Consider the following 24,069-nt stretch of genomic DNA (forward strand, 5'->3'; position numbering starts at 1 on the left):
CAAGGTATGACTGTAGATCAGTTCTTATATACGTAATGTCCAAATAGAAGCTTTTGTGTTCCATGTATGTAGAAATGAATCAGTTTTTTTAAATGTAATGTCCAGATAAAAGCTTTTTGAGTTCCATGTATGTCTTAGCGAATACATGTGTCAAACGCAACAACTTTAAGGAGCAGTACTTTAAGGGTGCATGCCAAGGATTAGCTGGGAGACGTAGGATGGACGGACACGCCTTCCCCTAACTTAATAAAGTGCACAATAAAGAGCTACCATATTTTTCGACCCATAGGACGCTCCGTCCCATAGGACGCACCTAGTTTTTTTGGGGGGAAATAAAGGAATTCCCCCACTTTATTTCCCCCCCAAAAGCAGGTCGGGGAAACCGAACCAGGTCGAGGAACAGCGGGATGGCGGCGCTGCGCCTCCCTGCTGTCCCACGAGCTTGTGGGGCTGGCCGATGTCTGTCTGGCGGGCGGGGGGCTCTGCTTCAGGGCGCCCTTCGCGCCAGGCTGCTATCCGCAGTGTGGGGAGCCCTGCGGGAAACTCCCTGTGGGGAGCCCCGCAGGGTTGCCTAGGCTGCAGATGTGTTCCCGAAGCGCTGGGCACTCTGCTTTCAGCGCGCCTGGCGCTCCGGGAAGCAGACTGCTATCCGCAGCCTAGACAGCCCTGCAGGAACTCCCGCAGGGCTGCCTAGGCTGCGGATGTCTTCCTGAAGCCTGGAGAGCGAGAGGGGTCGGTGCGCACCGACCCCTCTCACTCTCCAAGCTTCAGCGAAAGTCTGCATTCGCCCCATAGGACGCACCCAGATTTCCCCTTCATTTTTGGAGGGGACAAAGTGCTTCCTATAGGGCGAAAAATACAGTAATTCCACACTCTGGACATGCCATGACAGTCAGGGATGGTGGGTACTGTCCTGCAAAACATGCTGAGGACACCAGGTTGGGAAAGGTTGCTCCAGACCTTCCCTTCTCCATGGCAGTCTTCTTCGTCCACCAGGGCCACCCAAATGTCTCTGGGAGGACCCCAGGCAGGGCAGGCTGGAGACAGCCATCCCTCACCGCTTGCCTCTTCTGCCTTTGAAGGAAGGAAATGGCGGGAGTCAGACGAGGAGCGGCCTTTGCTTTTGGAGCTAGAATAACACGCTGCAGAAGATTCCTTGGCATTCCATGTGGGAGAACCACCCAACCGGCAGACAGACTACATTTCCTGGCTGCCTGAAGCTGCACTAACTTTGTGAGAAGAGGATGTGTGACTTCATCTGAAGAACGCTGGGAAACACAAAGCACGAGAAAGACACACACACACACACACACACACACACACACAACGCAGGTGCAAGAGAAGGCATTCTGAAAGCTCCTCGCCCATCAAGTGATAGGGGGCCCAGTCTGTTTCCACGCATCGCCTATGGGCATTCCTGTGCCTTCCATGTTTACATTTCTCAGGAGAGGACTCTGGCAGGTCACCCCAGAGCAAGGACAAGGAAAGGGAAGTGATGAAAGCAACACCATGCGAGTGACAAAGCCTCTTCCAAGGAGACGGCATTCGGCCTCACTCGTCAATTCTTATTGCTTCCCTCCCACATTTTAACTAGACCTGGAAATGGGAATAGGGAGGGCATTTCCTCTGCCAGCTGGCACGGCATTCCTCTTCCAGGAGGAGCTCGCTGTGGGTTCACCGGTGGAGCTGAAACAGTAGCTGGTCTGCAACGCTTACAGCTGATCTGCAACGCCTTCTGGCACTGCAGAAGGGCCAAGCTGCCATGTCTAGAAGAGGGTCAAATCCTGCTGCTAAGCAAACTACAGAGAGGAGTACTGCATAAAGGTGCTGGAGAGCCAGTGTGGTGGTTAAGAGCGGTGGACTCGTAATCTGGTGAACCGGGTTTGCTTCTCCACTCTTCCACATGCAGCTGCTGGGTGACCTTGGGCTAGTCATACTTCTCTGAAGTCTCTCAGCCCCACTCACCTCACAGAGTGTTTGTTGTGGGGGAGGAAGGGAAAGGAGAATGTTAGCCGCTTTGAGGCTCCTTAAGGGGAGTGAAAGGCGGGATATCAAGTCCAAACTTCTTCTCTTCTTCTTCTTCTTCTTCTTCTTCTTCTTCTTCTTCTTCTTCTTCTTCTTCTACCACACCTTAAGGAGGAAGTGATGTACCTCCTATTTAAGATGTCCTTCCAGACTCCAGAATTTCAGACAACTATTGGCTAGTTGCAAATGTCTGCTTTGGGGGCAAGTGCTCAAGAAGGCGATGGTGCTTCAACACAAACAGAAGCCGATGATCTGGACCCATTTCAGTCTGTTTCCAGGCTCACTTTTGGCCCTGTGACAGCCTTGGGTGCTTTGCTTGAGGGCCTTTGTCAGGAAAGAGACAGGGGGAGCACATGATTTTCAATATCTAGGTGAAGCTGCTGAGATGTGTCCTCAGGGGATCTGAAACAAGGAGGAACCAATATGCACTGTTTCTCTGTTCCACCTGAGGCAGGTGAGGCAGGATAGCGGCTGGATGTGGGCCAAGAACCCCCAAAAAAATCCTGAATCCAGGAAAAACAGGTGCTATGGGCTGCAGGTTCTTGGGTCCATGATTTTGAGAAGATTTTCCAGATGTGATTGCGCTCCCCTTGAAATAGCAGGTACACAGCTTGGGGTTGCTCCTTGATCCAGCTTTGTCGCTTGAAGCTCAGGCGATTTCAGTGGCAAGGAGTGCCTAATTCCAGACACTTTTGCCTTACCCCCCAGCTCCAGAATCAGAGAAGGGTGTATTTGGGCAGTGTGGGATTTTGCCCTGCATTCCTGGCCACACAATATGCAGTGCTGAAGACAAGGGGGGCGGCAGTCTGCACCACACGCCGTGAAGTCTCCAGTTCAAATCCTACCTCGACCATGAGCTCACTAGGTGGCTTTAGTCAAGCCATTCTCTCTCTTATCCTCAGTTTTTCCACCTGCACTATGGGGATAATACTGGGTCCTAAAAAGGGCTGTTGCAAGGATTCCTGAGATAATATACATGAAGTGCTTTCAAAAATGTAGCATTTTAAGAATGATGACGTTCAGTTTTCTAGTATGAAATGGGAGTGCAGGGGAGGGAATCTGAATGTAGGGGGCGTTTCTAGTTTAATGCTACAATGCCAAACAGAGCAGGAACCATTTTTGAGTTTTTGAAACTGTTTTGAGGGTGGGTTTTTTTGTTTTTGTTTTAATCAAGTGGTGTATAAATCTTGTGAAATGAAATAAACAAATAAAATTCTCAGCCTCTGGGCTACTGTGCCAGAGGAGCAGGACCCCCCCCCCCAGCCATCTCACACGTGGTGGATGCCTCAAGTGACAGAGGGCCTTTTCAGTGGTGGCACCTAAATGGGCGGAAACTTCTTCCCAAGGGAGACTTGGTTGGCCCCACCATTTATAGGAAGTTAAGACTGACCGGCTCAGCTCCTTAGGGAGTAATGGTGGTAACAACTAGGACATGGGTGTGTGTGGCCTATACATGGATTGGGAAATCTTATTTTCAGAGGGGAAGGGGCATAGCTCAGGGATGCAACCTCTGCTTTGCATGCAGAAAATCCCAGGTTCAGTCCATTGCATCTTCAGCTAGGACTGGCAACGACTCTTGCCTGAAAGCCACTGTCAGTCACTCAAACAATACTGAGCTAGATAGGCAAATGCATTGATTGGTCTAAGGCAGTTTCCTAAGATACACACAGACACACGCAGCAGTTTCAGGGGGCTTTTGGGAAAGCAGGTAATTAATTTCTCCTATGCCCCACACCTCATTCTTGCAGTCCTCTAAACCGCAGCGAGCTTTTACAGTATTGCTCTTTCAGCTGCAATTTCAAAAAACAACAACCAAACAAACCGAAGTCTCTTGGGTAGCTGTGCTGTTCGCGATAAGTCCTGCTAAGGCTACTTTTCCTTGATTTGAAACACCGCATTGTTGCGGCGCTCAATGGCTGGGATTAAGCACACTCCCAAAGCTTTCTAAGAATGGAAGCAAACATGAATGGGAAAAAAAAAAGTTAAACAAAACACAGATGAGAATGAAATGACCCAGGGAAACACTTCCTGCAGCTAGATCGCAGTTAAACTGTCTGCCTTTAATAATATAAAACTCATGAGAGCTGAGAGGGTTAGTGCAAATATTCCAAAAAGTGCTCTCTTTTTTTTTTTGCTGCCTCCTGCAAACTTTAAGAAGACTCTGCAGTGAACTGGTGGCAGCGATGGCCTGAGGGTTAACTAGCAAAATGCCTGTCCTCATCCCAGCATAGGGATTCCCTGAGCCCCACATCCAGCCCTGCTTCACCACTCCTCAGCCGTGTGGTGTAGTGGTTAAGAGCGGTAGTCTCGTAATCTGGTGAACTGGGTTCGCTTCCCCACTCCTCCACATGCAGCTGCTGGGTGACCTTGGGCCAGTCACACTTCTCTGAAGTCTCTCAGCCCCACTCACCTCACAGAGTGTTTGTTGTGGGGGAGGAAGGGAAAGGAGAATGTTAGCCGCTTTGAGACTCCTTAAAGGGAGTGAAAGGCGGGATATCAAATCCAAACTATTCTTCTTCTTTTTGCCAGTTCCAGCCTGTTTACTCTGTCCAGTATTACGTCACAATACTGCAACTTGGGAGTCATCCCAAATTAAATTATGGAACCCTTTGCCACAGGATGTGATGAGGGTCAGCTTTGAGGACTTCAGAAGCGGATTTGAGAACTTCATAGTGCAGAAAGATTTCTCAGTGGCTAACTGTTTCACTTGGCTAAGTGAAACCTTCCAAGTTCAGAAGCAGTAAAAAGGTAAAGGTAAAGGGACCCCTGACCATTAGGTCCAGTTGTGACCGACTCTGAGGTTGCGGCGCTTATCTTGCTTTATTGGCCGAGGGAGCCGGCGTACAGCTTCCGGGTCATGTGGCCAGCATGACTAAGCCGCTTCTGGTGAACCAGAGCAGCGCATGGAAACGCCGTTTACCTTCCCGCTGGAGTGGTACCTATTTATCTACTTGCACTTTGACGTGCTTTCGAACTGCTAGGTTGGCAGGAGCAGGGACCGAGCAACGGGAGCTCACCCCATTGCGGGGATTCGAACCGCCGACCTTCTGATCAGCAAGTCCTAGGCTCTGTGGTTTAACCCACAGCGCCACCCGTGTCCCATTCAGAAGCAGTAGATCTTTTCAAATGAGCTTCTGGAGAACATCACCACAGAGGACCTTACGCTCTTCAAACAAAAACATCTTGGAGGTCCCAGGCCACAGAGAGGTTAGGCTGGCCTCAACCAGAGCCAGGGCTTTTTTGGCTGTGGCCCCAATCTGGTGGAACGCTCTGTCCCAAGAGACTAGGGCCCTGCAGGACTTGACATCTTTCTGCAGAGTCTGCAAGACAGAGCTGTTCCACCAGGCCTTTGGCCAAGGCACAGCCTGACCCCCTCCTTTGGTAATCCTCATAGAACTCTAGCGCAATGGTTGCCATTAATTTGATTTGAACTGATTTTATAATGAACTGATTTTAGAATGCTGTATTATTTTACTGTTGTTAGCCGCTCTGAGCCCGGCTTCGGCTGGGCAGAGCGGGATATAAATAAAATATTATTATTATTATTATGTTATTAAGAGAGCCACTGCACTTAGGTCCAGCTTCCCATTGGGATCTGCAAGAAGCAGGGTGTTAGGCTAGATGGCTCTCTGGCCTGATCCAGACCCATCTTAACGTTCCTAAATGTGTGTGTGAAGAATGGTAAGAGTGGAATTTAACACAGCACTAAGGTGAAAGTTCTGTGGGCACAAGGATTTCTCCTTGAGTGACAGAATCTTCTTCCCGTCTCCCAGCCTGCCCCGTAAATCTGTCCTATGGCTTCCAACAATCCTCTGGATCAAATTTGGGGACCATGCTGGATTTAAGGCAGGAATCTCTCCCAATCCTACCTAGAGATGCCAAGGAAGGCAGATGTTCTACCACTGAGCTATGGCCCTTCTTCTCCAAGGCGACAAGGGGGGGAGGAGAAAAGGAGGAAGTCCTTTGTTTTGGAAGTGGAAGTTGTTCTATCCAAGTAACTATTGAGTGGAATCCTGCCCTCAGCCCTGTCTCAGGCTCCTTTCGACTGAGCCGAAACGGCTTTTGCACAGTAAGCCTGCAGGGCAAAGAGCTGGCTGGCTTTTGTTTGGACCAATTAGATAACTCTTCCCCCTTCCCTGCCGCTGTTCCTTCGTCTCCTGCTCTCCTTCCTATGGGCTCCCAAGTTGCAGCAATGCTGAAACAACAGCAGAATTACGGTTCGGTGCAACTCTTAAATGATACAGCCTCTCCGCCTAGCATCCCTATTCCCCTTGGGGCTCCTGAAATATTACGTTGGAATACTAAATCCATTTGCTCATAATGCTTTTCATGTGTATCCCTCCATGATAATCATTCCAAGACAACTCTCGAGAAGGGAGAAGTCGGGGCTGGGTGTTTTCTTTCCCTCCCTCCCTCCCTCCTTCCTTCCTTCCTTCCTTCCTTCCCTCCCTCCCTCCCTCCCTCCCTCTCTCTCTCCCCTTCCTTCCTTCCTTCCTTCCTTCCTTCCTTCCTTCCTTCCTTCCTTCCTTCCTTCTCTCTCCCCTTCCTTCCTTCCTTCCCTATCTCTCTCTCTCTCTCCCCTTCCTTCTTTCCTTCCTTCCTTCCTTCCTTCCTTCCTTCCTTCCCTCCCTCTCTCTCTCTCCCCTTCCTTCCTTCCTTCCTTCCTTCCTTCCTTCCTCCCTCCCTCCCTTCCTTCTCTCTCTCCCCTTCCTTCCTTCCTTCCTTCCTTCCTTATCTCTCTCTCTCCCCTTCCTTCCTTCCTTCCTTCCTTCCTTCCTTCCTTCCTTCCTTCTCTCTCTCCCCTTCCTTCCTTCCTTCCTTCCCTATCTCTCTCTCTCTCTCTCTCTCTCTCTCTCTCTCTCTCTCTCTCTCTCTCCTCCCTCCCTCCCTCCCTCCCTCCCTTCCTTCCCTCTCTCTCTCCCCTTCCTTCCTTCCCTCTCCCCTTCCTTCCTTCCTTCCTTCCTTCCTTCCTTCCTCCTCTCTCTCTCTATCTCCCCTTCCTTCCTTCCTTCCTTCCTTCCTTCCTTCCTTCCTTCCTGTTGGAACAAACCCTTTGTTCTAAAAATAAAACAAGGGAAACTGGCGGAGAAAGGGCTGCGCAGGGTTATCAAGCATTAATAAGGAAAAGGTGAGCGGGTGGCGGCCTGGAAGCTGCAAATCTGTGGCCCCATTGTCAAACGTTGTGTGGCTCGTCACTGGCCAACCCCGGAGACGCCTTACCTCCCTGAGGCAGGTGTAGATGGGGCAGACGAGGACTCGGAAGGGCTCTGCAGTGCTGCTCCTCATGGTGCCAAAGACCTCGCAGAGGAAGGTGATGAAGCCCAGCCAGCGCTCCACGTCACTCTGCTGCAGCTCTTCCCGCACGGTGAAGTCTTTCTGCAAAAAGAAGAAGGAGGGGAGGAAAATGTGAATGTGGAGAGGCAAATCTCTTCCATTACAAGGTCCCAGGAGCTGGTTGAATTATTAATTCTTCTTCTTCTTATTATTATTCAATTCACAATTAATAAATTAAATTTCTATACCACCCTATACCTGCAGGTCTCAGGGCTGTTACAACATAAAAACACAAAATGAAAAACAACAACTCCTTGGAAAATTAGCGGAACACATCAATGTGTGGGAACCAAAGCAAAATGGAAAGAGTTGAGCCAGGCATAGGCAAACTCGGCCCTCTAGATGTTTTGGGACTACAATTCCCATCATCCCTGACCACTGGTCCTGTTAGCTAGGGATGATGGGAGTTGTAGTCCCAAAACATCTGGCGGGCCGAGTTTGCCTATGCCGGAGTTGAACTATGGTCTGTGCATCTTGGTGCCACATCAAACGGCATGTTATCTACGCCAGATTTTCTGGGGGAGCAAAGGGGAGAAGCAGTAAGGAATAGCACAGTAAGGTACTTGTTTAATGAAGCAAGATCATCTCTGCAAAGAAACCCAGAAACCGAAGACTATAAACAGGACAGGTGTGTCTTGTATGTACAGGTGAGTAGGCCCAACAGCGGATACAACAACTCCATCTCTCTGGAAGCCTCCTGACTTGTCCCTAGTCCTCTTCCTTAGAAATCCAACAGTTGCCACTGAAACCCCCAACTTCTGGGGTAAACTGCTTATTTACTCTCTTGCTTCCTGTAACCATGGACCACATCAATAGTTTTGAAAGCTGCAAAGTGTCCTGCGATTTCCAATGCATGATCTGAGCTGCTTAGGATAACCACATGGATTCTGGATTATGATTCAGGCAACAAAACGAAACAGCTGTGCTGAAGCAAAAATAAAGGGGGGGGGGGGCAGAAGAGCCATGCATTGATTTGTGCGGGGTTTGATCCTGCCCTGCCTCAAGAACCGCCAGTGGAAAAAACAACGCTTTAAGGCAGAAAAACAGAAGAAGGAAAACTACCCTGAACCCCAGGCAAATCCCAGGGGATGAAAATCCGTTCCATCAGAGTTGCTCCTGATACCTTCATTTTCTCCCCCATGGAAATACACGACTGCATTTATATATATATATTGCTAAAAAGTTGACCGCACTCTGATCATTTATTATTTATTTATTAGTCACCTCATGAAAATGCTTCTCTAGGCGACAAGTTGATGCAAATGAAATTAAAGCAATATTACAACTCCACACCAATAAAACTCGCCCAGCAATAAAATCAGCACAGCGTAAACAACACGTCAGTCACTCAGAGATGATCATTAGCAGCAGAGCGTCCCTGCAAAAGCTAATACTAATCCATTGCCACCAGTCTAGGAGGCCACGTAGAACATCCCATGATGTTTAACATATATTAAAAGATATTAGAAAATCTGGGAGGTTCCTGAAAAAGGGCACCAAGGACTTGAAATTATTCCACACTTTATGGAAATAATTGTGTGCGTCTTTATGAACTGCTCGCTGGGCCATTTTATGGTGTCAAGATGTCTTGCTATTTGTTACATGGTGCCCTCCCATGTTGCCGGACTCCAGTTCCCATCAGCCCTGGGCAGAAGGGCCAATGGCTAAGGATGATGGGACTTGTAGTCAACATCTGGAAGGCGCCATTGTAAGCCACTTGGCTCCTTGCTCTTAAAGCTGATTGTGGCATTTGCCTCCTAGGTGGGTCATAAGGAAAGGGTTAAAATGAGTGTGATGTGATTGGCCAGAGAGAAACTGATAGGAGTTAGAGTGAGAGTTGGAGTTGTGTGAAAGTCAGTTGAGAGTTGGGAGTTGGAGAAGGAAGAGGGAGGATAAGTCTGTGGGTTGGTCGAGTTGTGTTGTGAGGGAGTGAGAGGAATTGTTAGGTGGAGTCAGATAGTTAGTTGGGATAATCAGTTTGAAGTTGTTAGGAACGTATAGGGCATGAAAGGAACTAAGATTAAGAAACTTCCAAGAAAAATCAACTGAAACCATAAGCTTGTTCATGCTTATAAAACAAACTTGATTATTTGTTAATGTTAACAACTGTTTGGACTCTGTGTGTACCCGTGAGAAACGGGTTGGTGGCAGCGAAGAAAGCAATCACAGTGGTGGCACAGGGTCAATAGACCGTCAAACGTCCGGAGACCCTGTGTGATCGCCACACTGATATTTATTTATTTAAAAATTTTTAAAGTAATACGGATGGTGAATCTTCAGAATCTCAGTCTTTGGGTGTTGCCGTTGAATGCGATGCCTCTGTGAGTAACTCCCCATGACTGCAACCTAAAATGGGAAAGATCTCTTTGGATGAGTCAGAGCCTGGCTATGTACGTATGAAACCAGGGTTGAGGAACCACCAGCTAAGAGGACACATCTGGTCTGTCAAGCCCCTGGCCTGTGAGGCTGTTTCAGCCAAGACATACCCACCTTGGGCAGGTAACAGCAAGGCTTGGATCGATCTATCAATCGATCTATCCAGAAACATCAAACGTGTGTGTATTTTTATCTGTAAGCTGCCTTGAGTCCCTGTCAGGGAAAAAGGTGGGTTATGAATAAATAACTACAGTGGTACCTCTAGTTATGAACTTAATTTGTTCCGGAGGTCCGTTCTTAACCTGAAACTGTTCTTAACTAGAGGCGTGCTTTCGATAATGGGGCCTCTTGTTGCCACTGCACTGCCGGCACACGATTTCCGTTCTCATCCTGGGGCAAAGTTCTCAACTTGAGGTAACTCTTCCAGGTTAGTGGAGTTTGCAACCTGAAGCGTTTGTAACCTGAGGTGTTTGTAACTCAAGGTACCACTGTATATCTTCATCATCATCATCGCCAAAGGGAGTGTTACACTCCTAAGGTGGTTGGCTGGGGCCCTTATTTCAGCCGAAGTACTACCAATCTGTGGCTGCATGTTGACGGCGAGTGGGAAAGAAAATAAAAGTGGACACGATTCTGCAAACATGTGTACCTTACACACATACAACATGCACCAGAGAAAAGCATCCCTCTATGAAGATCCGCTCCATACATAGTAATTAAGCTTAAGAAAATCTCTGTGGGTTGGGGGCTCCCCATCCCTGTTCTGAACCAACAAGTTGGAGCGAGAGAGAAAGCAAAAGTCTATTGAGTTAACTGGGAACCGATTCCTAGCAAGTCTTGGTAGCACCGCACTTCTGATTGTGAACACTTTGGGCATGGGGAGACAGCCCCGACATTTTGATGGGATTCCTCTAATGCCACCCCTTAGCCCATGGGAAACAGTGGGGCGAAGATATACTACAGAGCTGCATAAAACAATTCATTTGCTAGGGCACACAACAGGCATTTGGGGAATATGGGTTTGCTCCAAAATGTGGAAACGTTACAAACTCGGACAACGCACAAGCATATTATAGGGCTGCGCTCTATCCATGTGTTTTGACTTTTCAGCTGAAAGCAGCAGGGCTCAGAAATGGCAGCATTGTGTCCTTGATTTGGTATTTCTTTAAACTCTGCTTCAGAAGGCAAGTCCCTATAGAAATATATATATATATAGAGAGAGAGAGAGAGAGAAACCAAACCTTTAAGAAGTGCAAGGCAGGCACGCTTTTCATCTTAACTAACAAATTCCGGGAGATTTTATGTTTTGACTACGGCCAGAGCAATGGGGTTTGTTGCCAGCTCAAAGGCTTCAAATAGAAAGTGCACCTCTCCATATTTATCACTGGCAATGGGCTGCCATTAGCTGTAAGTAGTTCATGCTGGGTGCTTTAAAAGCTGCTGTGAAGCTGGCCAGATAACTAAGAATATGTGAACTATAACACACCGGTGATCCTTGCTGGCTTTCCGTTATTTTAAGCTCTCCTCGATGCCAATAAATCCCTTCAAAGAAAATGTTCCTAATAATACAGTTATAAAACTCCCATTTACCTCGATGGCTATAAGAAGGGTCCAGATAGGAGTTTGAGAAACTGCATGTTTAGATGCCTGTATGTGCATATATTAGCAACAAGGAGTTCACATTTTAAAGCAATCCAACCCAGCTCTTACTTCCGGGACTTTTATGTGAATCAGAAGGCCATGATCAATCAAACTACGCACTTCTCAAAATCCTGTGATGTTGTTTTGGTTAAAATAAATGCATAGAAGGAGACGGTAGGTAGGAGCCTGGTTTCATTAGCAGTAGAAATGCCTCACGTTTATACAGTGGTACCTCAGGTTAAGAACTTAATTCGTTCTGGAGGTCCGTTCTTAACCTGAAACTGTTCTTAACCTGAGGTACCATTTTAGCTAATGGGGCCTCCCGCTGCCGCCACACAATTTCTGTTCTCATCCTGAAGCAAAGTTCTTAACCCGAGGTACTATTTGTGGGTTAGCAGAGTCTGTAACCTGAAGCGTGTGTAACCTGAAGCAGCTGTAACCCGAGGTACCACTGTATAGCACTTTGAGAGTGTATAAAGTACTTTACATACGTCGTCTCAATAATCCATACAACAGCTTTGTAAGGCAGGTCAGTACTATTACCACTGACATCAGAAGACCCCTGCAGGGTCTCAGCAAAGGTCCCACATCGTGTTTCCAAAAAACGGGCAGCCAGAGTTTTTCTGGGCACCCACAAAATACTGATTGTTATGGCGGATTATAGTGGTTACTCCAGCCTTGTAAATAAGCCCACCAAATTTACTGGCCTGCATAACTGTCCGCTAGCTTGCTGGAAGCCGGAAGAGGGGCAAGGCACTCTACCAACCTCCTCACTTGCCTGAATGGAATTCCGTGCTGCCGGGCTAGAGCTTAAATGCAAGGCTAGTTTACTGTTCTCACAGTTGGGGTTGTGCTGGACCCGGGGATTAACCCGAGCAACACGGTCCAGTTCCGGTCCTGAATCCAAGGATTCCACGAGGAGTCAGTCCGACAGGGCCAAGGCAGGAAACCAGGCACACAAAGTCAGGCACAGGGTCTCTGGCAGGTTCTAGCAAACAGCAATGTTGCTCCCGCAACCTGGGGCAGGGTCCGACAGCCTTTTATCTCTGTCGGGGAACGGCCGGTCCTGATCCCCCGGTGACTCACTTCCCTGTCTCGCCCGAAGGCAAGCACTCCTCCTGCGAGTACTCAGGTCTCTCCTTCTCTCAGACCTCAGTCTCTGCAACTCGGGAGACGTTGGTGGGTTACTAGACCCAGAGGCCACCTCCCTCCCCTGACCCAACTGGTAGTGGAGCAGCTGTAAATGATGGCCCAGGTGAAGGCAACGAGGTAATCCCCGCATCTGGAGCCAGGGCAGGCTCAGGCCCCTGACTCGGCCCAGCTGGTGCTTGTTGCAGGGGAACCTGTGCAGACTGGGGCTCTTCAGGATCAGGCCCCAGACGTGGTTCAGATGCTGCCTGAGGCAAAGGATCCGGTATGGACTGAGACTCCTCTGGTTCCGAGTCCGAGCCCAAGTCCCAGGCCATCACAGGGGTAAGCACCCATTCCCTTAAACAGAAGGAAGGAAAGGATGCCATTGGGAGAAATGGGGGTGAGGGTGTGTGAACCTGCTCTCGCTGACCCCATGCACTGAAAACCAAGCCTCGTGGAATTTAGCCAGCCTCTCTTCCTGCACAGCCCCATGCCTGGTCTCTTGGCTGTGCGAAGAGTGTGACAGAATGCTGGAAACCAGATTGTATATATAGACAGGCAGATATAGATGCCATTCAAGAGAAATTTGTGCATGTCATGAATTCATGCGCGCAGAAATCCGTTCATGGTTCTTATTACTGCGGTCGCTTTATGCAGCAGATTCTCCAAGGCCCTGCTGGCCACGTCACAAATAGCTCAGCCAGGCAACCTCCGCTTCATGGTGCAAAATCCCGCTTGCTGTTAAGTTCCCCCGCCACCCCTATATTCCCCCCCCCTCCTTAGAAGCCCAAGGGAGGCAGCTGGAACTCCCGGGAGGCCTCTCAGACAAGTTTGCGTTGCGGTGTGAAAAGTCAGGCTGCTGCCAGATGTTAACAGAGCCAGGGCTCGGATGCTTCGAAAGGGGGTAAGGAGGAAGTGGGCTTGGGGCAGGCCTACAAGAGGGTTGCGGGGGCTCCTGGATGGGGACCCGACAGTTTAGCAGACTGTCTCGCATGTACGTGGTAATGTGCTCACAACACCGTCCGAACAGGTTTGCAAGGAGCTGCGACTTCACAGCAATTTGTCAGACAAAGAAATCAGGGAAGCAAACGCTATACGGTCATACCTCGGAAGTTGAACGGAATCCGTTCCGGAAGTCCGTTCGACTTCCAAAACGTTTGAAAACCAAAGTGCGGCTTCTGATAGGCTTCAGGAAGCTCCTGCAGCCAATCAGAAGCCCCGTCGGACGTCTGACTTCCAAAAATAGTTCGCCAACTAGAACACTCACTTCTGGGTTTGCGACGTTCGGGAACCAAAACATTCGAGAACTAAGCTGTTTGAAAACTGAGGTATGACCATACAGTGGTACCTCGGGTTAAGAACTTAATTTGCTCTGCAGGTCCGTTCTTAACCTGAAACTGTTCTTAACCTGAGGTACCACTTTAGCTAATGGGGCCTCCCACTGTCGCCGCGCAATTTCTGTTCTCTTAACCCGAGGTACTATTTCTGTGCTGGTCCCGAGGGTTAACCGTGCGGTGAGGTCCGAGTCCAGTCCGAGGTTGATGGTGCATATTGAGGCTGTCTGTCAAAGCTGTAGCTGGGTCCAAGGCAGGGAGTTGGGTGGGGTCAGGAACTCTGGCAGAAGAGCAGGACAGGGTGCAGGCAGGAGCAGACTAGCAACGACATTGCTCCCGCAACCTGGGACTGGGGCTGACTGGCTTTTATCTGCCCCTGTATAGGGCGGCCCTGGTCCACAGGTGACTCACCTCTCCTGGCCTGGAGGCGAGCCCTCCTCCTGCAGGAACTTAGTTCCCTCCGCCTCTCTGCCCTGAGCCTCTGCAGCTCAGGAGAGGCTGGAGGGTTACCGGACCCAGAGGCAACCTCCTCTTCCCCTGACGGGGCTGAGAGTGGAGCACCTGCAGGCAATGGGTCCTCCATCACCTCAGGGGCCAGAGCAGACTCAGCTGGTGCCTGCACCTGAGGATCCAGCACAGGTGAGGACCCTTCAGGCTCAGGCCCCAGCCCCGGCTAGCTGGTTCTGGAGGCGGGGACTCCTGTGCAGGCTAGGATTCCTCAGGTTCAGCCTCTGAGTCCGAATCCCAGGCCATCACAATTTCTGGGTTAGCAGAGTCTGTAACCTGAAGCACCACTGTATATAGGTGTGTCTGCCTTCTGTCCTTATTTCTTTATTTATCAATTGGGATCAATCTATCCATCCATCCATCTCCACCTGTGCACACACAAACCCGAAACTTGAACTCAGCCCCATTTTGAGATGAGGTGCCCTTCCACAATGCTGGTTTGTAATTTGCCCTGTTGTGTTGTGGGAAGGCCTTCCAGCAAATGCGGAAGGTGGCGATGCAGCAGAGGGACAATTCCATGTCAACAGCGGACAAAACCGTTTCTGGATTGTATCACAGCTGACTGGAGGTGTGGGAACCATGTGCTTGAATGCTCTTTTGTATAGTATAAAACTGCCCTCATGTGCCGCTCCTAGGGATTTGCAGGGGTCTCATGCAATGAAGCGCCCAGAGCGTAAGATTCACTTGTGTGTATAGGGACACCGTTTTCCACAGCAGGCACTAAAATGCCTGAGGCAGATCCTGAGAGTTGGGGAATCCACCTTGGACGAAGCGCGGGCCATGCTAGAAGAGGAGGAGTTTGAATTTGATATCCCACTTTATCACTACCCGAAGGAGTCTCAAAGCGGCTAACAATCTCCTTTGCCTTCCTCCCTCACAACAAACACTCTGTGAGGTGAGTGAGGCTGAGAGACTTCAGAGAAGTGTGACTAGCCCAAGGTCACCCAGCAGCTGCATATGGAGGAGCGGGGAAGCGAACCCGGTTCCCCAGATTACGAGTCTACCGCTCTTAACCACTACACCACGCTGGCTCTCAAGCTACTTGCTCCCAAGATGTTCAGACACTCAGCAACAAAGGAGGAATGGGAAGGAGGGAAAGCCCCAACTATTACCAATATACTGTAAATATAAGCACATGGGAACAGCTGGATCCGGCCAGTGATTCATCGAGTCCAGCATGCTGTTCTCATAGTGGCCAGACAGATACCTATGAGAGGACCTGAACACAACAGCCCTCCGCTCCTGCAGTTCCCAGCAGTTCAGGAGCATTGCTGTCACCAATAATGGAGGAATAAGATTACCACTGGGTTTTCCGTTCCGTCTTAATTGGAGAGCCCATATAATCTCTCTCTCTCCAAAGGGCCCCGGAGAAAACTTACACGCACATCTGCGAAGGAGCAAGCTGGCTGCTGAACATCTCCTACACCCTCTTTCCAAGCTCCTTCCTCTCTCACGCACAAACATGCTCGCTACGTCTTCATTTCAAAGCAGAGGTGCCAAGGAGTCTGGTGGGTGCATTCGGGTCAGCAAAAACGGAGAGCGAGGGAAAGTGAGGGAGTGGGGCTCTGCGAGTGTCGGCATTTCCCCTCGCAGCCTTCTCGGCAGCCGCTGGTCTTTCACAGAAGAGACGTAACCCGATGAGGAATGCGCACAAGGACGCTCCTGTTGAGTGCGTCCACCACACACCGCTTGCGCCCACTTCGTATTTCGCATCTCTTCGTCCCGTTTGCCCTCAGCTCAGCTGAGGAAACGGTCCTATAACGACCCAGACCTTGATCCATGTTAGTAGCTCAGTGCTGTCTGCACCGGACGTGAGCTGCTTGTGGCCTCCTGGAAGCTCCAGCCAGCATGGCCAATGGTCACAAATGGTGGGAGCTGCAGCCCAGGAACATTATGACAAGCCCACCCTTGGTCTACACTGGCTAGCCGTGCCTCTCCAGAGTTTCAGACAGGGGTCATTTCCAACCCTACCCATAGTTTGGAAAATAGGACCTTCTGCATGCAAAGAACAAAGAATCATAGAGTTGGAAGGAATCCACAAGGGCGCTTAATCCAACTCCCTGCTCTTCCACTGAGCTATGGTAAAGTTAAAGGACCCCTGGACGGTTAAGCCTAGTTGAATTTGACTATGGGGTGCGATGCTCATCTTGCTTTTCAGGCCGAGACAGCCGGCGATTGTCCACAGACAGCTTTCTGGAACTTCTCTTTGTGGACTTCCCTGGCTTTTTTCTGGCCCATGAAGGACCAGTCTGGAAAATTAGCTTTGGTGAAGACTTGACGCTTTCATCCCCCCAAAAGTTTTTGATTTGAGTTTCCATTGAAATGAGGCTGTATTTTAATGTTTCAATGTTGTATTTTAATCTTGTTTTTAAGTTGTATTTCAATCAAATTGTTTTTATATCGGGGGTTAGCCACCCTGAGCCCAGTCTTGGCTGGGGAGGGCGGGGTATAAATATTATTATTATTATTATTATTATTATTATTATTATTATTATTATTATTCTGTGATGGAAGCCAGAGAGCACAGAAAGGCTGTTTACCTTCCCACCACAGTGGCACCTCTTTATCTACCTGCTAGGTTGGCAGGAGCTGTGACAGAGCAACGGGAGCTCACCCTGTTGTGGGGATTCGAACTGCCGACCTTATGATCGGCAAGCCCAAGAGGCTGGGTGGTTTAAACCACCTTTACCCATGGGGAAAATTTATAATTCATCTTAAAAACCATTGCAAAAAGTTAAAATCATTGTAACACTTGTAGTTTAATGGTGAATTTTGGATATAATGGAGAGGTAAAAGATTTGGATTGTTATAAAAGACACAGGAGGGAATGGTTAACAATAGGGGAAGCCCAGCCAGATGGGCGGGGTATAAATAATAAATTATTATTATACTTATTAATATATAATAGGAACCCACAAAGGGAAGGAGGGAAGTCCAGGAAATTCTTTGGAGTTTTGTTTTTATTGTGTATTCTGGATATGTGATTGTGAAACTTTGATTTGAAAAACCAAATAAATAAAGAATAAAAAAGAAAAACAAGCTGTCAGTGTTGACACCTTAACAAAAAAATAAATAAAAACCACCTTTACCCTTTGTTACTAGAGGTGGGAATGACTACATGGCCAGAGTGGTAATAACTAAGCATGTCATGAAATCTGAGGTGCTGTGTTAAATGGCAGACTCTGTTTAGCTGCGGTGACAAAATGCTACTGCAGGTCACATCCTCTGTGAATTCATCTAATGCTGTCTTAAAGCCCCTGGCTCCAGTTACTGGCAGGACAGCTAGTTGTGCAGAATCAGCTGGCAGCTTCGGGTGGGAATGCTGGCAGCGTGGAAAGGACTCCATTTCCAGTTCCAAGTGTGGAGCCCAGAGAAGCATCAGGTAGTGTGGTGCAGTGGTTAGAGCGAAATATAGGGCTGCTGCCTTTAAAACACTTGTAGCCAACCCCTCATAGAACTACAATTCCTAGCACTCTTAAACTACAGTTCCCAGAATGGGATGTGCATGTTAATGTGCTTTAAAAGTACGGTGTTTACGCAGCCTAGGTTCAAATCGCCACTCACTCATGAAGCTCCCCAGGAGAACATGGGCTGTTCTCTCCCTCCTGGACTAACCTACCTCACAGGGTTGTTTTGAGGATGAAATGGGGAGCTGGGAGAACGAAACTCGGATGCAGCCCTTTGGTAGGAAAGGGTCCATTGTTCCCGATGGAATTTGTACGTTGCTACAATTCAACTGCTGTAAGGGACGCGGGTGGCGCTGTGGGTTAAAGCCTCAGCGCCTAGGGCTTGCCGATCGAAAGGTCGGCGGTTCGAATCCCCGCGGCAGGGTGCGCTCCCGTTGCTCGGTCCCAGCGCCTGCCAACCTAGCAGTTCGAAAGCACTCCCGGGTGCAAGTAGATAAATAGGGACCGCTTACTAGCGGGAAGGTAAACGGCGTTTCCGTGTGCGGCTCTGGCTCGCCAGAGCAGTGATGTCACGCTGGCCACGTGACCCGGAAGTGTCTCCGGACAGCGCTGGCCCCTGGCCTCTTGAGTGAGATGGGCGCACAACCCTAGAGTCTGTCAAGACTGGCCCGTACGGGCAGGGGTACCTTTACCTTTACCTTACAATTCAACTGCATCTCTGAATTGCAGTGCTTGAAACTCCCATTGTTCTAGGCGCATTTTGTGATCGGGAATTTCATTAGCGCAAGCAGCTTCTGAGCTCTGGACTGTGCCTAAGATTTCAGATTAAAACTGCAGAGTGGAAGGAAAGGAGGAGCTTTTTCTGCCTCCCCACTTCCAGCCACTCTCTGAAGACTGGAGAAGAGACCCTCTTCAGAATATTAGGGGGGTGGGCAGGGGAAGGACTGGACCATGTGAAAAATGAACATAACATTCTAGCTGCAGTTCATTCATTTTCAGTGCTTTGTATACTTGTGGTTAAAAAAGCGAGCCCAGACATTCCGTTGTCGTTCCCATAAACCTAGGTTTAAGATTTAGCTCCTAGCTTTCATGTCTGTGTTTCTAACACTGCTGAACTACCTGTGGTGGCTGTAAAATATATATTGCACCAGCGCATTTGACAGGTACGGAAGACGCACGCATGCAGCAGCATTATGAAGCTCTTGTCTTGTCTGCTCACACACTGATGCTTGCACCGAAGGCCGGAAAGTTTTGCAATCCGAAAAAGCAGGAGAGGATGTAACCAGAAGCGGCCGTGTCCCCTGTCACATGCAAGCAAGTAGGCCGTGGACACCATGAGCTGGAGTTTGCCAACAGACCGCATTCTTCCTTTAAGCTTCACACTCGCAGGGCGTCCATTTTATAAGGCCGAGGTGCCGAGGAGTCTATGGGGAGCCGCCAAGTTTGGAAAGAGAGATGCGAGAGAATCTAAAAGGGTAGAGGGGAGGGGGAGGGAGGGAGCGAGGGGGTGGGGATGCAAAGGGTAGGTGCCATTCATGTGCACTTATCGGGGGTCTTCTTCCTCTTCCGATACTTTTACGATCGACCGTAGGCGCAGAATGCCAGCGATGTCAGCCAGTGCCAATTTTACGTACAGTGGTACCTCAGGTTAAGTACTTAATTCGTTCCGGAGGTCCGTACTTAACTTGAAACTGTTCTTAACCTGAAGCACCACTTTAGCTAATGGGGCCTCCTGCTGCTGCTGCGCAATTTCTGTTCTCATCCTGAAGCAAAGTTCTTAACCTGAAGCACTATTTCTGGGTTAGCGGAGTCTGTAACCTGAAGCGTATGTAATCTGAAGCATATGTAACCTGAGGTACCACTGTATAAGCTAAGCAAGCTATAGTTTAGGGCCCCACTCTATTGGGGGCCCCACAAAAATTTAAAGGAAAAACAACAACTGGATGTATGTTTCCAAAATATAAGATAAAAAACAAATAAACTAAAACCTACATACAGCAAGTGTTTTGTGCTGTGTAAGCTCCTTTGATATAAGTAACGGGCCCCCAATCATTTTAAGTTAGAGTTTAATCATTATTTCACTATTAAAATACTTCTTCTTAATTGTATTTAAGTTTAACAATTATTTTGATAAAATACAGATTTTTGTTATGCGCAAATGGCTTTAGATACCTATTAGGTCCATAAACGACCATATAGCATATATTCAACAGGAAAAACAGGGACAATTTGTTCCTGACAAAGGACAGCTGGACATATAAAGGGCCCCATTACCTTCAGTAGCTTAGGGCCTCATCAAACCTAAATCCGGCCCTGGGTGTCACAGACAGAATGAATCAAGGTTGCAGTTGCCACAGGGGAATAATAATAATAATAATAATAATAATAATAATAATAATAATAATAATTTATTTCTACATTGCCCATCTGGCTGGGTTCCCCCAGCCACTCTGGGTGGCTTCCAACAAAATATTAAAAATATAATAAAACATCAGACATTAAAAACTTCCCTAAACAGGGCTGCCTTCAGATGTCTTCTAAAAGTAAGATAGTCCAATAACTAAAATTATTATTACCGTATTTTTCACCCTATAGGACGCACCGGCCCATAGGACGCACTTAAATTTTTTTTTTTGGGGGGGGGGGGAAATAAAGGAACCCCCCCCCAGGCATGGGGCTGGGGAAGCCAGAGCTTCCCCCGACCCCAGCCCCCAGAACAGGAGCCAGAGCGATGCGCCTCCCCGCTGTCCCCCGAGCTTGTGGGGCTGGCGGTGGGGCTCTCCTGAAGCCTGGAGAGCAAGAGGGGTCGGTGCGCACCGACCCCTCTCTCTCTCCAGGCTTCAGCGAAAGCCTGCATTTGCCCCATAGGACGCACACACATTTCCCCTTCATTTTTGGAGGGGAAAAAGTGCGTCCTATAGGGCGAAAAATACGGTATTTCTGAAGGCAGCATCCGGCCTGAAATCTCACCTTGGCCATGAACTCAGCAGACGGCTTAGGCAAGCTGCAGGATAAAGTGACTTCGTTTCTCACCTGGCGAGTTCTGAGCTCCCCCCCCCCAAGGGCACTTGAAGAGCCATGGCTGAGTGGCAGGACACCTGCTTGGCATGCGGAAGGTCCCATTTCAATCCCCAGCAGTTCCAGGTAGGGCTGGTAGGGTTGGACTCTAGAGATGGCCCTCGAGGTCCCTTCCAACAGTTCTAAGATTCTGTGATCCCTGCCTAGAACCCCAGAAAGGGTGTTTCACAGGGCGGGTGCCACTACCGAGAAGGCCCTCTGCCTGGTTCCCTGTAACTTGGCTTCTCGCAGTGAGGGAACCGCCAGAAGGCCCTCGGTGCTGGACCTCAGTGTCTGGGCAGAACGATGGGGGTGGGGACGCTCCTTCAGGTATACTGAACCTTCACGCAGTCACAACTGGACCTGCGCCAGTAGCAAAATGCGCCTGGCACCTGGCTAATTTCTAACACTGGTTGCATCAGTTTACTTTTCAACAGCCTGTCTCTACTACACCAAAATGATGAGCGGGGCTGGATCAATATTTGGAGGCTGGCTTGCTTAGAGAACAAAAGGCCTGGTGTGGGGAGAGTGGAGAGGCGTTTTTCTCCCTCTCCTGTATAATACTAGATCCCATTGCCATCCAATAAAGCTGAATGGTGAGGAATTCAAGACCGACAAAAGGAATTACTTCTCCATCCGACACCCAGTTAAAACTAGGGAACTCGCTTGTGATGCCAGCCAACTTAAAGGTAAAGGGACCCCTGACATTAAAGTCCAGTTGCGAACGACTCTGGGGTTGCGGTGCTCATCTCGCTTTACAGGCCGAGGGAGCCGGTGTTTGTCCGCTCCGCAGACAGTTTTTCTAGGTCATGTGGCCAGCATGACTACGCCACTTCTGGCGCAACGGAACACCGACACCAGAGCAGCGCACAGAAACTCCATTTACCTTCCCATCGGAGTGGTACCTATTAATCTACTTGCACTTTTTTTGGGTGTGCTTTCGAACTGCTAGGTGGGCAGGAGCAGGGACTGAACAACGGGAGCTCACCCCGTTGTGGGGATTTGAACCACCGACCTTTTGATCGACAAGCCCAAGGCTCAGTGGTTTAGACCACAGCGCCAGCCATGAGACAAATTCACAGAGGATAAGAGGACAGCAATTGCTTCCCCCACGCAGTATGTCTCTGAATACCAGTTGCTAGGGACCAATGTAATAAAACATACCTGCACAGCTGCATTGCACTCAGGCTGTACTTAAGTGTATACCTGAGTGTGTGCACACCAAAGTCAAGATGCATATACTCAAGAGATTTAACTTCCTCCCTGAAATCTTTTAAAGCAGAAGCTTACCAAGCTAGAACTGACCTCTCTGAGGCACCGTTTTGGAAGAGGCTTGGGATAAGATATTTTAGCGAGACAGTTCTGGGTGAGAGTCAGCAATGCTCTTAGGTGCATTCCATTCTCAAAAGCAAGAAAGCAAAGCTCAAAGACACCTCTCACAATTCTCCTTTTCAAAAACTACTGCAGTTTTATTGATACAGGAGACCCACTCTTTGGACCGAAGCAAAATAATTTGTGTGCTTTGCACTTACACCTAGTACTGAGGCCCGTTTAATTGGTTGTAGCTACCGTCACTGTTTGTGTAGAATCAATGATCTTGGCGACCTATGCAGGTACTTCTGAGGAATGCTAAAAAATATGAGAGGTGACACCTGCAACTAAAGCCTAATGTCCGCACAGGTCTTGTGCCTGGGCTTGCAGCACATACACACACTTTCGTGACAGACTGTGCTTCCATGCAAGAAATCCCCTGTACGTTAGAAAAGTAGCACAGCAGGGAGAAGGGGCTTAGCCTAGGTTCGTCCCTGACACACTAGCTTTCTAATTGCGGGGAGCTGTCTTGCACGGAGGAGGCATTCAGTCCTCCTGCCAGCACCCCGAAGTGGCTCAGCCCAGATGCAGAAAACAAAGGGAGTGTAGACGGAAAGACCGAAGCCGTAGATATTTGAGGCGGCAGGGCCGTGCGAGCAATTGCAGGCTCTTTTCTAAATTCTTTTGGTCGCGAAATGACAGAGGGGAAGAGAACGCGGCAACTGTTTAGTCTGCAAGGGAGGGGGCCTGACCCAGGAGCTGTTTTGCTGAGGACTTGAGACCAGCCAGTTACACCTCTTTCCATTCTTACTTCTCCGCTTTGCTCTCCATCTCTCCAACCCACCCTCTGCAAAGCAGGACTTGAGTGGAAGTGATTGCACACTGTGCTTTGCAAACTGTTGGTTCAGCTACTGGGGTTTATGAAACACAATGCTTGACATACAGCAGTGTGCCCAGCACAGTAACATCATGCTTTGCTGTGGGCTAGTGTACCATATTTTTTGCTCTATAAGAGTCACTTTTTCCCTCCAAAAAATAAGGGGGAATGTATGTGCGTCTTATGGAGCGAATGCAGGCTGCGCAGCTATCCCAGGAGCCAGAACAGGAAGAGGGATCGCTGCTTTCGCTGCGCAGCAATCTCTCTTGCTGTTTGGGCTTCTGAGATTCAGAATTTTTCTTCTTCTTGTTTTCCTCCTCCAAAAACTAGGTGTGTCTTATGGACTGGTGCGTCTTATAGAGTGAAAAATACGGTATGTATCTTCTTCTTCGAACCCTGGGCAGGTGGGTATTGGAGGCTGTCCCTACACAGCTGGCATCCTCATCTTGCCATTTGCTGCCTCCCCTGTAGGAAGTCACCTGTTGGTTAGTCCCACTGGGTAATAGCAAGAGGAGTTTTATTATCTCCGTGGCGGCTCCGTGGGACACAGTCCGGCTTTTGCTCACCAGGGTAGCAACAGGCACAGCATGTTTGCGGGCCCTTGTGTTTGCAAAGCGATTCCAGGGGGGAACTTAATTAGCCGGCGATTCTGCAGAATGCTTTGAATTATGCAAGCCATCTTCATTACTTTGGGTTAAAAAAGAAACTGCTCGTGCGGTTCAGACCTTGGTCTACATGCCAAAACGTCAAGCTGGATCAAATTATTGCCTCCACCGATATTATACATGCTTCTCTCCCCACCCCTCCCGCCCCCCTCTTAAAGCAAGGTTAATAGAGAAAAATGCTGGATGTTCATTAACAGCAGTCATGCTTCTTAGCCAGAAAACACACACACACAGTGTCCGCAATGCATCCACTTCCCCCAAAATGTTTTTCTATGATTGGTGCATTTTAATTTCCACTTTTTGAAACAAAATTCATTGAGAAAGACACTTGCAAAACACAGCTGAAGTGCTTGCTTCAAGCCTGTAGCAGAGGGACTGAGTGCATTTTGTGTGTATTAATTTGC

General features: G+C 48.8%; 1 protein-coding gene and 1 long non-coding RNA gene across 6 annotated transcripts in view; one reads left to right on the forward strand and one right to left on the reverse strand.

Moving 5' to 3' along the window:
• Positions 1 to 24,069, reverse strand: part of CTIF (cap binding complex dependent translation initiation factor) — a 206,331-nt gene that overhangs the window by 7,833 nt on the left and 174,429 nt on the right. For all 5 annotated transcript variants that reach the window (XR_014502789.1, XM_083402882.1, XM_083402881.1 and 2 more), the window contains one exon: positions 7,246 to 7,401. Coding sequence is in view for 4 of the 5 variants with exons in the window: in XM_083402882.1 (XP_083259008.1) it covers positions 7,246 to 7,401 (156 nt within the window). In the remaining variant the exon portion in view is untranslated. The remainder of the gene's footprint in view (positions 1 to 7,245; positions 7,402 to 24,069) is intronic.
• LOC310659643 lies at positions 2,018 to 5,570 on the forward strand. Its single transcript, XR_014502898.1, has 3 exons — positions 2,018 to 4,313; positions 4,555 to 4,765; positions 5,139 to 5,570. It is a non-coding gene; the product is annotated as an uncharacterized lncRNA (long non-coding RNA).

This window comes from Podarcis tiliguerta (genome assembly GCF_965153285.1).
Source record: "Podarcis tiliguerta genome assembly, chromosome: 11".
Taxonomy (NCBI): Eukaryota; Metazoa; Chordata; class Lepidosauria; order Squamata; family Lacertidae; genus Podarcis; species Podarcis tiliguerta.